The sequence below is a fragment of the Erinaceus europaeus genome, chromosome 14 (assembly GCF_950295315.1).
Source record: "Erinaceus europaeus chromosome 14, mEriEur2.1, whole genome shotgun sequence".
Classification (NCBI taxonomy): domain Eukaryota; kingdom Metazoa; phylum Chordata; class Mammalia; order Eulipotyphla; family Erinaceidae; genus Erinaceus; species Erinaceus europaeus.
The window spans coordinates 80,557,162-80,569,901 of NC_080175.1; the positions used below are offsets into that span (position 1 = coordinate 80,557,162).

The 12,740-nt window shown below is 38.7% G+C and overlaps 2 protein-coding genes across 2 annotated transcripts in view; one reads left to right on the top strand and one right to left on the bottom strand.

Annotated features, from left to right (window-relative positions):
- RIOX2 (ribosomal oxygenase 2) overlaps positions 1 to 12,740 on the top strand; it is a 365,565-nt gene that overhangs the window by 139,434 nt on the left and 213,391 nt on the right. The gene's annotated exons all lie outside the window — the stretch shown is intronic.
- On the bottom strand, positions 8,587 to 9,507 carry LOC103119520 (olfactory receptor 5AC1-like). The gene has a single exon (XM_007529824.3). It carries the CDS (start codon positions 9,502 to 9,504, stop codon positions 8,587 to 8,589), a length of 918 nt encoding a protein of 305 aa, XP_007529886.3. The 5' UTR covers positions 9,505 to 9,507.

A 12,740-nucleotide genomic window follows, 5' to 3' on the forward strand; every position in this document is an offset into this window, starting at 1 on the left:
TTATCAGGCCAGGAATACCACATTTAACCCTTTTTTCCTGGCAAGGCCACTGCTCTACACTGACTGGGTTATTAGAAAGCCATTTCAAGCATGGAATTAATAAATTAACAAACAGTGGCAGTTGGTATTGGGGTGCTGGTAATATTTACAATTCTCACAAGAGTGAGAGAGACTGTAGAGGCATTTTTACCATGCCTAGATATCTCAGAAAATCTTTTAACTAATGAATTAATGCTGATATTAGCTATCAGAAGGACGAAACTGTCCTATATTTTACTCTGGTAAAGGTGTGCCAACTCTATGAGTCGGGATCTTTAAAACAACATTTAGCTTAACTGAATCTTATTTAAAACTTAAAACAACCTTTAGTTACTTAGGGGTTAACACACATTAATGGAAACAAGGTTAGCACATAGATTTAAAACAGACATTCTTGGTGAAAAGAAAAAATTTCCCTTTGAAAAACCGCTTTGTTTTTTGGGTTCTTAACTCACCGACTCTCTACCCCCCCCCAGGAGGGGCGGAATTAATGTTTTACATTCGACAGTAAATACAATAGTTTGTACATGCATAACATTTCCCAGTTTTCCATATAACAACACAGCATTGAAGTCACTTCTTTGTCTGATAAGCTTTGGCTTTCTCCCAGTTATTAGTGTTGAGAGTCCTTTGTTGTATCCAACCCAGTATTAAGCTTAAGTGTCCTAGCACTTCTTATCTAGTTAGTAGCTGATGAGCATTTAGATTGCTTTAAATTTTGGCTATTGTGAAAATGAAGCTATGCCCATGTTCTCCTTATCTCATACTAGGAAGTTTATTTAGTAATTTAAATTTTTTTCCCTTTTTCTTAATAGTTTGACTAGACATTTTACTTAAAAACTAATCTTTTCTATTATAGTTTAGATCTCTAAAAGATCCCTCTCTCTGGATTCGACTTCCGGAGGTGGAGCTACGAGCAGCAGATCGCTTTCTCTCCTCTCCTCTCCTCTCCTCTCCTCTCCTCTCCTCTCCTCTCCTCTCCTCTCCTCTCCTCTCCTCTCCCGGATCAACTAGGACTACCAAAGGAGACCACCCGGACCAAAACAAGACAGGACTAGAATGACCACAGGAACCCAGTAAATCACCCGTAAGTACAAACACGCGTGGCTGGTGACAGAGAGGAGAGAGGGGCCTAAGGAGAGATTAAGTGACTGCTAACAGTTCAACAGTTAATCAATGGAGACACCACCTCCAGTCTGCTCCACCAACAAGAGGACAGTTTAAGGGAGGAGAGGACTCCCCAGAGACTCACCAAGTGCAACTCTGAGTCTCCATTGCTACTACCCTCAGAATCTGGAGCAGCAACAGGGAGGGACACCAGGGGACAGAGATCTAACCGGGAAACTCAGGAGAAGACCTATACCTCGGTAGCATAGCTGAGGGGCTGTGAAAGTCTCTTTGCATAACCACTGGTTTATCTCTGCCACACCCTGCTTTATCTCTTGGTCAGGAGTCAGTGATTTAGCTAAGAAGCCTATTGATAGTTTAAACACCCTCAGGCTCCCATAGCCTATAGGGAAGAAAAAAAAAGAGGCTTTTACACCACTGAGCTCCAACTCAGGGATTGAAAAAACTGTTAACTTCCACCACTGTAAACCCTTTAATTAACTTACTTAGACACAAGTCAATCCAGGCAACAGTGACCAATAATTTGAAAAGTACTGTTAAAGGGAACACATAACGTAATATATAAAATGGTTAAAACAACAAGAAAAAATACTGGAGACTCAAACCAGGACAAGAGTCCAGCTAAAAGTCCTCCAGAGGGTGAAGCACAAAACAACGAGTTCAACATCCAAACATTAGCTAAGGAAATAATAACAGGAGTGAGTAAAGAATTTGAAAAAATTGTAATCAGAAATGCAGGAACAACAAATGAGAATATGGAAGAAAATTCTAATTATCTCATGGCTATTAGAGAGCTGAAAGCTGAAATCGCCGAGCTAAGAAGGCAACTAGCTGAACAAGCTAAAACAGTATCAGAACAGGGAAACAAAATAGATGAACTCCAGAAAGCAGTAGAGGGCAGAGAGAATAGAATCAATGAGGCTGAAGACAGAATTAGCAAGATTGAGGATGAATTAGAGACAACTAAAAAAGAAGTAAGAGATCTCAAAAAGAGATTAAGAGATGCTGAAAACAACAACAGAGTCCTATGGGATGACTTCAAAAGAAACAATATACGCATTATTGGCTTACCAGAGGAAGAAAGAGAAGGGGAGGAAGAAAGCATTCTCCAGGCCATAATAGCTGAAAATTTCTCTAGTCTAGACAACACCAAAGACATAAAGATTCAAGAAGCCCAGAGGGTCCCAAACAGAATTAACCCAGACCTAAAGACACCAAGACATGTCATACTTAGAATGGAAAGGAATAAGGATAAAGAAAGGATCCTCAAGGCTGCAAGAGAAAAACAAAGAGTCACCTACAAAGGAAAACCCATAAGATTAGCAGCAGACTTCTCCATACAAACACTACAGGCCAGAAGAGAATGGCAAGATATCTATCGAGTGCTCCATGAGAAAGGCTTTCAGCCAAGAATACTATATCCTGCTAGACTGTCATTCAGACTAGATGGAAGCATCAAAACCTTCTCAGACAAGCAACAGTTGAAGGAAGCAACCATCACCAAGCCTGCCCTGAAAGAAGTTCTGAAAAGTCTCCTATAAACAACCAGACCACCACAAATAGGACATATATCAAAACACTCTAAAACTCTTCAAGAATGGCGTTAAAATATCTTCAATCTTTGATATCAATAAATGTCAATGGCCTGAATTCACCTATTAAAAGACACAGAGTAGGAAGATGGATCAGAAAACACAACCCAACAATATGTTGTCTACAGGAAACTCACCTAACCCAACAAGACAAACACAGACTTAAAGTGAAAGGATGGAAAACTATAATAGAAGCCAATGGCCCACAAAAAAGGGCAGGAACAGCTATTCTCATATCTGACATGATAGACTTTAAAATAGATAAGATTAAAAAAGATAGGAATGGACACTACTTAATGCTCAGAGGATCAGTCAATCAAGAGGACTTAACAATTATTAATATCTATGCACCCAATGAGAAGCCATCTAAATACATCAAACTTCTACTGAAAGAGCTACGGCAATATATTAACAGTAACACAATCATAGTAGGGGACTTCAACACCCCACTCTCTCAACTTGACAGATCATCCAGGAAGAAAATCAGTAAAGACATAAGGGAGCTAAATGAAGAGATAGATAAACTAGAACTATTGGACATTTTCAGAGTCATTCATCCCAAGAAACTGGAATACACATTTTACTCAAATCCACATGGATCATTCTCAAGGATAGACCATATGTTAGGCCACAAAGACAGCATCAGCCATTTCAAGAGCACTGAACAGACACACTGACCAGTGGAATAGAATTGAGAGCCCAGAAATGAGGCCCCACACGTATGGACATCTAATCTTTGACAAAGGGGCCCAGACTATTCAATGGGAAAATCAGAGTCTCTTCAACAAATGGTGTTGGAAACAATGGGTTGAAACATGCAGAAGAATGAAACTGAATCACTGTATTTCACCAAATACAAAAGTAAATTCCAAGTGGATCAAGGACTTGGATGTTAGACCAGAAACTATCAGATACTTAGAGGAAAATATTGGCAGAACTTTTTTCCGCATAAATTTTAAAGACATTTTCAATGAAACGAATCCAATTACAAAGAAGACTAAGGCAAGTATAAACCTATGGGACTACATCAAATTAAAAAGCTTCTTCACAACAAAAGAAGCCACTACCCAAATCAAGAGACCCCTCAAAGAATGGGAGAAGATCTTTACATGCCATACATCAGATAAGAGTTTAATAACCAACACATATAAAGAGCTTGCCAGACTCAACAACAAGACAACAAATAACCCCATCCAAAAATGGGGGGAGGACATGGACAGAATATTCACCACAGAAGAGATCCAAAAGGCCGAGAAACACATGAAAAAATGCTCCACGTCTCTGATTGTCAGAGAAATGCAAATCAAGACAACAATGAGATATCACTTCACTCCTGTGAGAATGTCACACATCAGAAAAGGTAACAGCAGCAAATGCTGGAGAGGGTGTGGGGTCAAAGGCACCCTCCTGCACTGCTGGTGGGAATGTCAATTGGTCCAACCTCTGTGGAGAACAGTCTGGAGAACTCTCAGAAGGCTAGAAATGGACCTACCCTATGACCCTGCAATTCCCCTCCTAGGGATATATCCTAAGGAACCCAACACATCCATCCAAAAAGATCTGTGTACACATATGTTCTTGGCAGCACAATTTGTAATAGCCAAAACCTGGAAGCAACCCAGGTGTCCAACAACAGATGAGTGGCTGAGCAAGTTGTGATATATATATACAATGGAATACTACTCAGCTGTAAAAAATGGTGACTTCACCGTTTTCAGGTGATCTTGGATGGACCTTGAAAAAATCATGTTGAGTGAAATAAGTCAGAAACTGAAGGATGAATATGGGATGATCTCACTCTCAGGCCGAAGTTGAAAAACAAGATTAGAAAAGAAAACACAAGTTGAACCTGAAATGGAATTAGAATATTACACCAAAGTAAAAGACTCTGGGGTGGGTGGGTGGGTGGGGAGAATACAGGTGCATGAAAGATGATGAATGACATAGTGGGGGTTGTATTGTTAAATGGGATTTTAATAATAAAAAAAAAAATTTTGCAACTTGAAAAAAAAAAAAAGATCCCTCTCTCCACCATCATTGGTCACATCCATCAGGAACATCAGCATAAACCCTCTCCTGGGTCACTCCAGGAATTTGTCCTCCCTGTAAAGTAGTAATAGTTGGGTCTGTCTGCTCTGAAGGAAGGCTGTGTGCCTACTCTGCCACTCGAGGAAGACTGGTCCTGAAGTGAGTGCAGCCTAGAATGTTTCCATCTATGACCATGATCTGCAAGCTTAGGCCAACAGGGACTCAGAGGCTACAAAGACTCCTATGCTAATTATTAATACACAGGGGCCCCTGGGTTAGGTGAGTGGGGTAGACAGCTAATTTTATTCATAGATTTTTCTTCAAGAATGGAAGCTACTCTCTTTCCTAACCCAACTTTCTAGCCCTTCTTAACTCTGACACCATGTTCTCAGACAATATTTTTTATCCAATTCCATGTTAGTTATCAAACTCAGGCAAAAAATACAAAAGTCATAGGCCCCTAGGATGGTGGGGGGTGTAGGTGTGGTTACGTTTCTTGTTATTCCCTTGTGCTCTTTTTTACTTTATGTACTGTGTTTGAAGAAGGGCTCAGTTTACCACCTGGGTGTCAGCTGTCACCTATTACCTTTTAGCTGCCAGATGCTGCAAATTACCTTCTGAATGTCTGCCTTAGTTTGGGGAAGCAGACCAGACTGGTCTTTTTAGCCCAGCTATCTGGAACCATTTCTATAACCATATTTTTCATGTAGTTTGCATACTGTATAAGTTTATATGATATATTTTATACTATATTGGATTATTATTTAATATTCTGCTAATTCTAACAGCACCAATGTGGGGTGGGAGGAAGGTGTTAAATATACTACAGATTCCAGTAGCAATTTCTCTTATAAAATATTCTTTTTTTAAAAAAATACATTTTTATTGGTGATTTAATAATGATTTGCAAGATTATAAGATAACAGGGGTACAGTGCTATACAGTATCCATCACCAGAGTTCTGTGTCCCATCCGTTCCATTGGAAACTTCCCTATTCTTCATCCCTATCTGGGAGCATGGACCAAAAAAAAATTTTTTTTTAAATTTCTTTATTGGGAAATTCATGTTTTACATTCTACAGTTAATATAATAGTTTGTACATGCATAACATTTCCCAGTTTTCCATATAACAATACAACCCCCACTAGGGACCAACAAATTTTTTAATCATTTTTTTCCTTTATTGGGGGATAAATGTTTTACAGTCGCCAGTAAATACAACAGTCTGTACATGCACAACATTTCTCAGTTTTCCACATAACAATACAACCTCCACTATGGACCAAAATTCTTTATGGGGTACAGAAAGTGGAAGGTCTGTTTTCTGTAATTGCTTTTCTGCTGAACATGGACATGATATATTCTTAACAGTTCATAATCCAATGTTTGATATTTTCTGATGAGTTTAAACGTTATATGGCTTCAAAACACATGCATTTTGAAATAATAGTGTCCTTATTCATAAATCTGCTTCTTTTTCCCTTCCCTTTTGAAGAGAGGATAGAGGATTATAGGGGCAGAGTAAAAATTTCCATGTAACCCTGTGGATTCTTTTAAAACTGGCAGAATAGTTAAAATAACAAAAATATCAGCATTGAAAAAATAACAATATTAATTACATTCCTATGAAAAATCTACATAAATATAAAGTCAGAGTATCCTGAGCTAAGAAATAGGCAAAAGGACAACAGTTCACATGCCATACTAACACATTAGGGGGTTGGGTGGTGGCACACGTGCTTGAGCACACATGTTACAGCGAGCAAGGACCTGGGTTCGAGCCCCTGCGAGCCTCTGGTCCCCACCTGCAGAGGAAAAGCCTCACGAGTGGTGAAGCAGGGCTGCAAGTGTCTCTCCGTCTCTCTCTCTGCTCCCCTCTCCTCTCAATTTCTGGTTGTCTCTATCCAATAAATAAACATAATAAATTTTTTTTAAGTAACACATTAGAAGGAACTTATCCTAGACTACTTATAAAGGCGTATTAAACATATTGGACCTTACAAAACATGGATAAATTAGGCATCTGGATCTCCATCTATCTCCGTCTCCAAGTCTTCCTCTATCAAGTCTTCTATGAGGACCATATTCTGTACTGATCTGATTTCAAGGTGTGCATTTTCCTTCTGTTTGTGTAGATAGTTAATCACATTTTATAACCACTTTAAGTTCACTTATTCTCTATGCTCTGTGAAAAGTTGAAGATAGACATCAGAAGGACTGTAGAGGGCTGGCTTCAGTTCTTAACTTTGCATATTTCTTCTACCTTGCACACCTTTTATGTTCACATATGAGGTTGTCTATATACATGATCCTTCCTATTAATTATTTTCCTACTGCTTAACAATATTCAGTTATAAAGATTTTCAACAGCAACAGATACCAAAGACACTACAGTTTTAAAAAGATAATATATGGGAGTCGGGCTGTAGCGCAGCGGGTTAAGCGCAGGTGGCGCAAAGCACAAGGACCGGCATAAGGATCCAGGTTCGAACCCCGGCTTCCCACCTGCAGGGGAGTCGCTTCACAGGCGGTGAAGCAGGTCTGCAGGTGTCTATCTTTCTCTCCTTCTCTCTGTCTTCCCCTCCTCTCTCCATTTCTCTCTGTCCTATCCAACAACGACAACAACAATAATAACTACAACAATAAAACAACAAGGGCAACAAAAGGGAATAAATAAATAAAGTAAATATTAAAAAAAAAGAAAAAAAGATAATATATATATGTTTATCACTTTAAATTTAGGACATGGCCAAAAGTGAAAGTCACTACATAATCATTACAATCAATAAAATAAATAGTGCAGTTATTTATTATTATATGTATTATTTTTGCATTCAGAAACCTTAGTGTTTTTTATTATCTTTATTTTTTGATAGAGACGGCCAGAAATCAAGAGGAAGGGGTATGTAGAGAGGGAGAGAGACAGGAGACACCTGCAACACTACTTCACCACTTTCCTCCTGCAGGTGGGGACTGGGGGCTTGAACATTGTGTCCTTGTGCATTGTAACATGTGCACTCAACCAGGTGTGCCACCTCTCAGCCTCTGTGTGTGGTTTTTTTGTAAATCACCAGTGTTATCAATGAGGCTCAGTGCTTGCTTGGCTCCATCATTCCAGGTGGTGATGATTTTTACTTTTAGATAAAGAGTAAAAGGTAAGACAGAGAGGAGAGGGAGACATCACAGCACTGTTTTGCTGTTTGCAGAATCTTCCCCACTGCGGGTTCACCCATGTGGTGATCCAGGGCCCAAATCCAGGTCCTCTTTCAAAGTAAGGTGTTGCACTCTGCTGGGTGAACCACCGGCCAGTCCTACCTTCAATGTTTTCAATCACTTCAGAAATGAGAACTATTTTTAAGAACACTTAATAAAATTGTATATGTTGCTTCACACAATTGCTGAAGGAAATTACTTCTACCTTAATGATAATCTATATGAAAGAGAATATCAGGGTCTAACTGTAATTTCATGAGTTGCTGCTTTATTAAGGATATCAATAAAGGGGAGATGAGAGGTTTGCCTGTGTATTAAAGACTGTACTGTAATCCAATAACCCTCTAATAATTGTAAAAATAAATAAATGCAATAGAATGTAACCTTAACAGATGATGGAAAATATCCTGAAGTCTTAAAAACCTGAAAATCCCTTAACACCAAGGTTACTTATAATACCACTCGATAAAGTACACTATGTATTTCAGTGTATTTCAGTCAAGCCTATTTTGTATAGCTCCAGAATCTGGAGTTTTGCAAAGACTGAAAAATCTCAAGTTTGAAACTTTCCTTACAACCTGTGTATTAATTTATTACTCTCCTCAAAGCACCAATAACCTCTTTGTTCCTGAGACTGTATATGAAAGGATTTAGCATGGGAATGATGATTGTGTAAAACAAAGAATACATTTTATCCTGATACTCAGTTGATCCAGACCCAGGTCGCACATACATGAAGAAGAGAGTGCCATAGAACAGGGAAACAGAGAGCAGATGGGCACTGCACGTGGAGAAAGCCTTGCTTCTGCCCTTTTCAGACTTCTTTTTCAAGATGGCAAAGAGAACATAGGAGTAAGAAATGACAATAGTGATAAAAGTGAAAGATTGAATAAAGACTGAAAATATAAAAATCAAGAGCATATTAACTCCAGGGTCAGTACAGGAAATCTTAAACAGTTGTAAAATCTCACAATAGAAATAATGTATTACATTAGACTTGCAGAAAGTTAATCTAAACAACAAACCCACATGCATCATGGGATGAAGAAACCCAATAGCATATGAAATCCCTAATAACTGAATGCAGGATATAGTGGACATCACTACTGGATAAAGTAAGGGGTTGCATATGGCTACATAGCGGTCATAAGCCATCACGACCAGGAGGAAGCATTCTGTGTTTGCACTGGAAGCAAAAAAGTAAAACTGGGTGATACACTCAGCTAGGGATATCATGTGATTCTTAGATAAAAAATTCATTAGCATTTTGGGAGTCACAGAGGATGAGGAACAAGCATCAGCAAATGCTAAACTGCCAAGTGATAAGTACATTGGGGTACAAAGATGAGGGTCTTTCCAGATGAGGTAAATCAGTCCCAGGTTGCCCACCAGGGTGATAAGATAGATGAGCAAGAACACCAGGAACAGGGGGACCTGTAGATACGGGAAATCTGTAAGTCCCGTGAGAACAAATTCAGTCACCAGTGTCTTGTTTGCTTCCATCTTTTTCACTCAGGATAATCACTGCTATAAAAGAGAAAATGAAGAGCACTGTCATTAAAGGCCCTAAAAATAGTCAATTTATTTGAAGAAAAAAATTTTCTTGTCTTTATATACCCTTTGTTCAGAAGTAGGGCATTTTATCCTTGAGCAAATACTTTTTTGAAAAATTTTCTTTTTTTTAATTTTTATTTATAAAATGGAAACACTGACAAGACCATAGGATAAGAGGGGAACAATTCTACACAACTTCCACCACCAGAACTCCGTATCCCATCCCCTCCCTTGATAGCTTTCCTATTCTTTTAACCCTCTGGGAGTATGGACCCAGGGCCATTATGGGGTGCAGAATGTGGAAGGTCTGGCTTCTGTAATTGCTTCCCCGCTGAACATGGGCATTGGCAAGTGGATCCATACTCCCATCCTCTCTCTCTCTTTCTCTAGTTGGGCAGAGCTCTGGGGAAGCAGGGCTCCAGGACACTTTGGGAGGTCCAGTTGGCATTATGGTAGCATCTGGAACCTGGTGGCTGAAAAAAAGAGTTAACATATAAAGTTGAACAGATTGTTGACTAATCATGAACCTAAAGGCTGAAGTAGGGCAGATGATTTGGTGTCTCCATTTTGGAAATAGCTAGTAGGTCTATTTTGGGTTGAAAAAATTTCCATTATCTTTATTTATTTGTTGGATAGAAACAGCCAGAAATCTCGAGGGAAGGGGTGAAAGAGAGGGGGAGAGAGAGAGAGAGAGAGAGAGAGAGAGAGAGAGAGAGAGAGAGAAAGACCTGCAGCACTGATTCACTACTTGCAAAACTTTCCCCCTTCAGGTGGGGACCAGGACTTGAACTCGGGTCCTTGTGCATTGTAACGTGCACTCAACCAGAAACACCACCACCCAGCCCCAGTAAATATTTTTTATAACTATTAAGTATTTAGGAAACTGGTCTTACAATTAAGAAATAATAATATATAGAAATAACATATACAGATTGCAGTTAATTAATTTTTTATAGAGAGAGTGAGTGAGTGAGTGAGTGAGTGAAAGAGACTAGCATCAAAGCATCCTTCATGCAGTGGCAGCTGAACTCAAACTTGGATCATGTGTATGGCAAAGCAGCTTACTACCCAAGAGAGCTATTTTGTATATTCAGATCTTATTACCTATATAAGAGTGGGATTATCTTCTCATTCTGAAAAATTGATTGCAGTTTAATAGTGATTTTCTAATTTGAAATAGGATTAAAATTTAGCTACGTAATATGTTAAAGATTATCAGAACTAATAGTATATAAACAGCATAACTATTCAAATTAAAAACAGATTGTAATGTTTACTTTGACTATAATTCGACTATCGAATTCATCTGAGATAAATAAAAATAAAGTAGAATGGAGATGTAATAAAATGTAAAAGTTGTATGAGAAAAAAATCATTTTTGCTGATGACATATTGCTATAATTAACCTTACCTTTTAGTAAGCAGTAGCTGCAGAATAAAATCATAAATAATAGTTAAATCTTTTTATATGAAAACAATAACTGGGAGGTGGGTGGCAGCACCAGATTAAGCGCAAACAGTATGAAGCACAGGACCTATGCAAGGATCCCAGTTTGAGTCCCCAGCTCCCCACCTGCGGGGGAAGGGGGTCACTTCACAAACAGTGAAGCAGGTCTTCAGGTGTCTATTTTTCTCTCTCCCTCTCTAGCTCCTCCTCCTCCTCTTTCAATTTCTCTGTTCTATCCAATAACAACAACAACAACAGGCCACCAGAAGCAGTAGATTTGTAGTGCAAGCAACGAACCCAGCATAAGCCTGGAGGCAAAAACAAGACAAACAAGCACTATAACTAGAAAAAAATAGAAATGAGAGAACCTTTTCAACTATAATAGCTATTAATCTTCATTACTTTTTTTCTTTAAACTTTAAAATACATTGAAATACCTTTTTTTTACACTTGTACAATGGCTGTCACTATTGGCCATTATACAGTTTCTGAAAAAAAAAGAACCAAAATAATACATGTGTATATATTTTTAAGACAGAAATAGAGAAACAGAGAGTCAAAGAGAGAGAAAGAGAATTAAAAAAGACCATAGCAGAACTTCCATTCATGTGGTGGGGCAGGGTTTGAACCTGGGTCACGCACATGAAAAAACAGCACACTATCCAAGCAAGCTATCTTATTAACCCTGAAAATAACTTCTCAGCTAAGACGTAAGATGTCAAAAAATTAAGTTAATTTTTGAGTTCAAGTTACTTTAATTTTAATGGTGTTTTTTATTTGTTTTTGAGATTGTGTCAGTTTAGATGTTATAAATGTTTTAAGGGCCAGACTGTGGCACATCTGGGTAAGTGCATGCACTAGATGTTATAAATGTTTTAGAAGTACAATTTCTCTTCCCTACCAGAGCCATCAGAAATTCACTGAGCCCCCTCCACCTCCCGTAATGTCACCTGCACCTCATCTTTGTCAACCTCTCTTCTGCAGTTTCAGTCTGTTGTCTTCATCGGACTTTGCTTGTTTTGTTTGTGTACACCTATGTCTGAGGTCTTTCTATACTTCCATTTACATAAGTCCCTTTAGTATTTCTGCTGGTTTAGTGGTAATGAATTCCTTCAGCTGTTTTTCTGTCTCAAAAGCTCTTCTACAAATGAGCAAAACCATCTGGGAGTTGTTTTACTTCCTTAATTATTTCACAAAGCATAATCACCTCCAGTTCTACCCATTTAGTCTTGAAGTTCTACCCATTTATGTTGGTATGCTTCTAATTCTGCTTTTAAAAACCCCTTCTGTTTCATTTGGTTTAATGCCCCCTGCATTCTATTTACATAACACTGTATTCTATTTACATAACCTCTGTTAACAAGCACCACCCTCCCTCCAGGGCATTGGTGGTTCAGTGGTAGAATTCTTGCCTGCTCTGCCCCCTCTCCTTGTCATACCCTGATTTTCACCAGTCACTTTTCTCTCCACCCTCTCTGCGTCGCATCCTGTTCCCACCCTACTGGGCTAGTATATTTATAAGGACAAGATTGATGGTAGTTTTTAGTTTAGCTTAGCTTGGTATAGATTGCGCTGCATCCTGCATGAATAAAGGGACACTGCGTACAACCCAGCCCTGAGTCCCTGGTCGTCTGTTACCCGCCCGTGAAGCCAGCCCGGCGAAAACAACACATTTAGTCTTAAATTACAGAGTAGTATTCCATATACTATGTCTTTCATAACCTCATTATCCAGTAAT

Excerpts from the sequence above, each read along its gene's own strand:
- LOC103119520 (XM_007529824.3), bottom strand. The coding sequence starts at position 9,504 with ATGGAAGCAAACAAGACACTGGTGACTGAATTTGTTCTCACGGGACTT.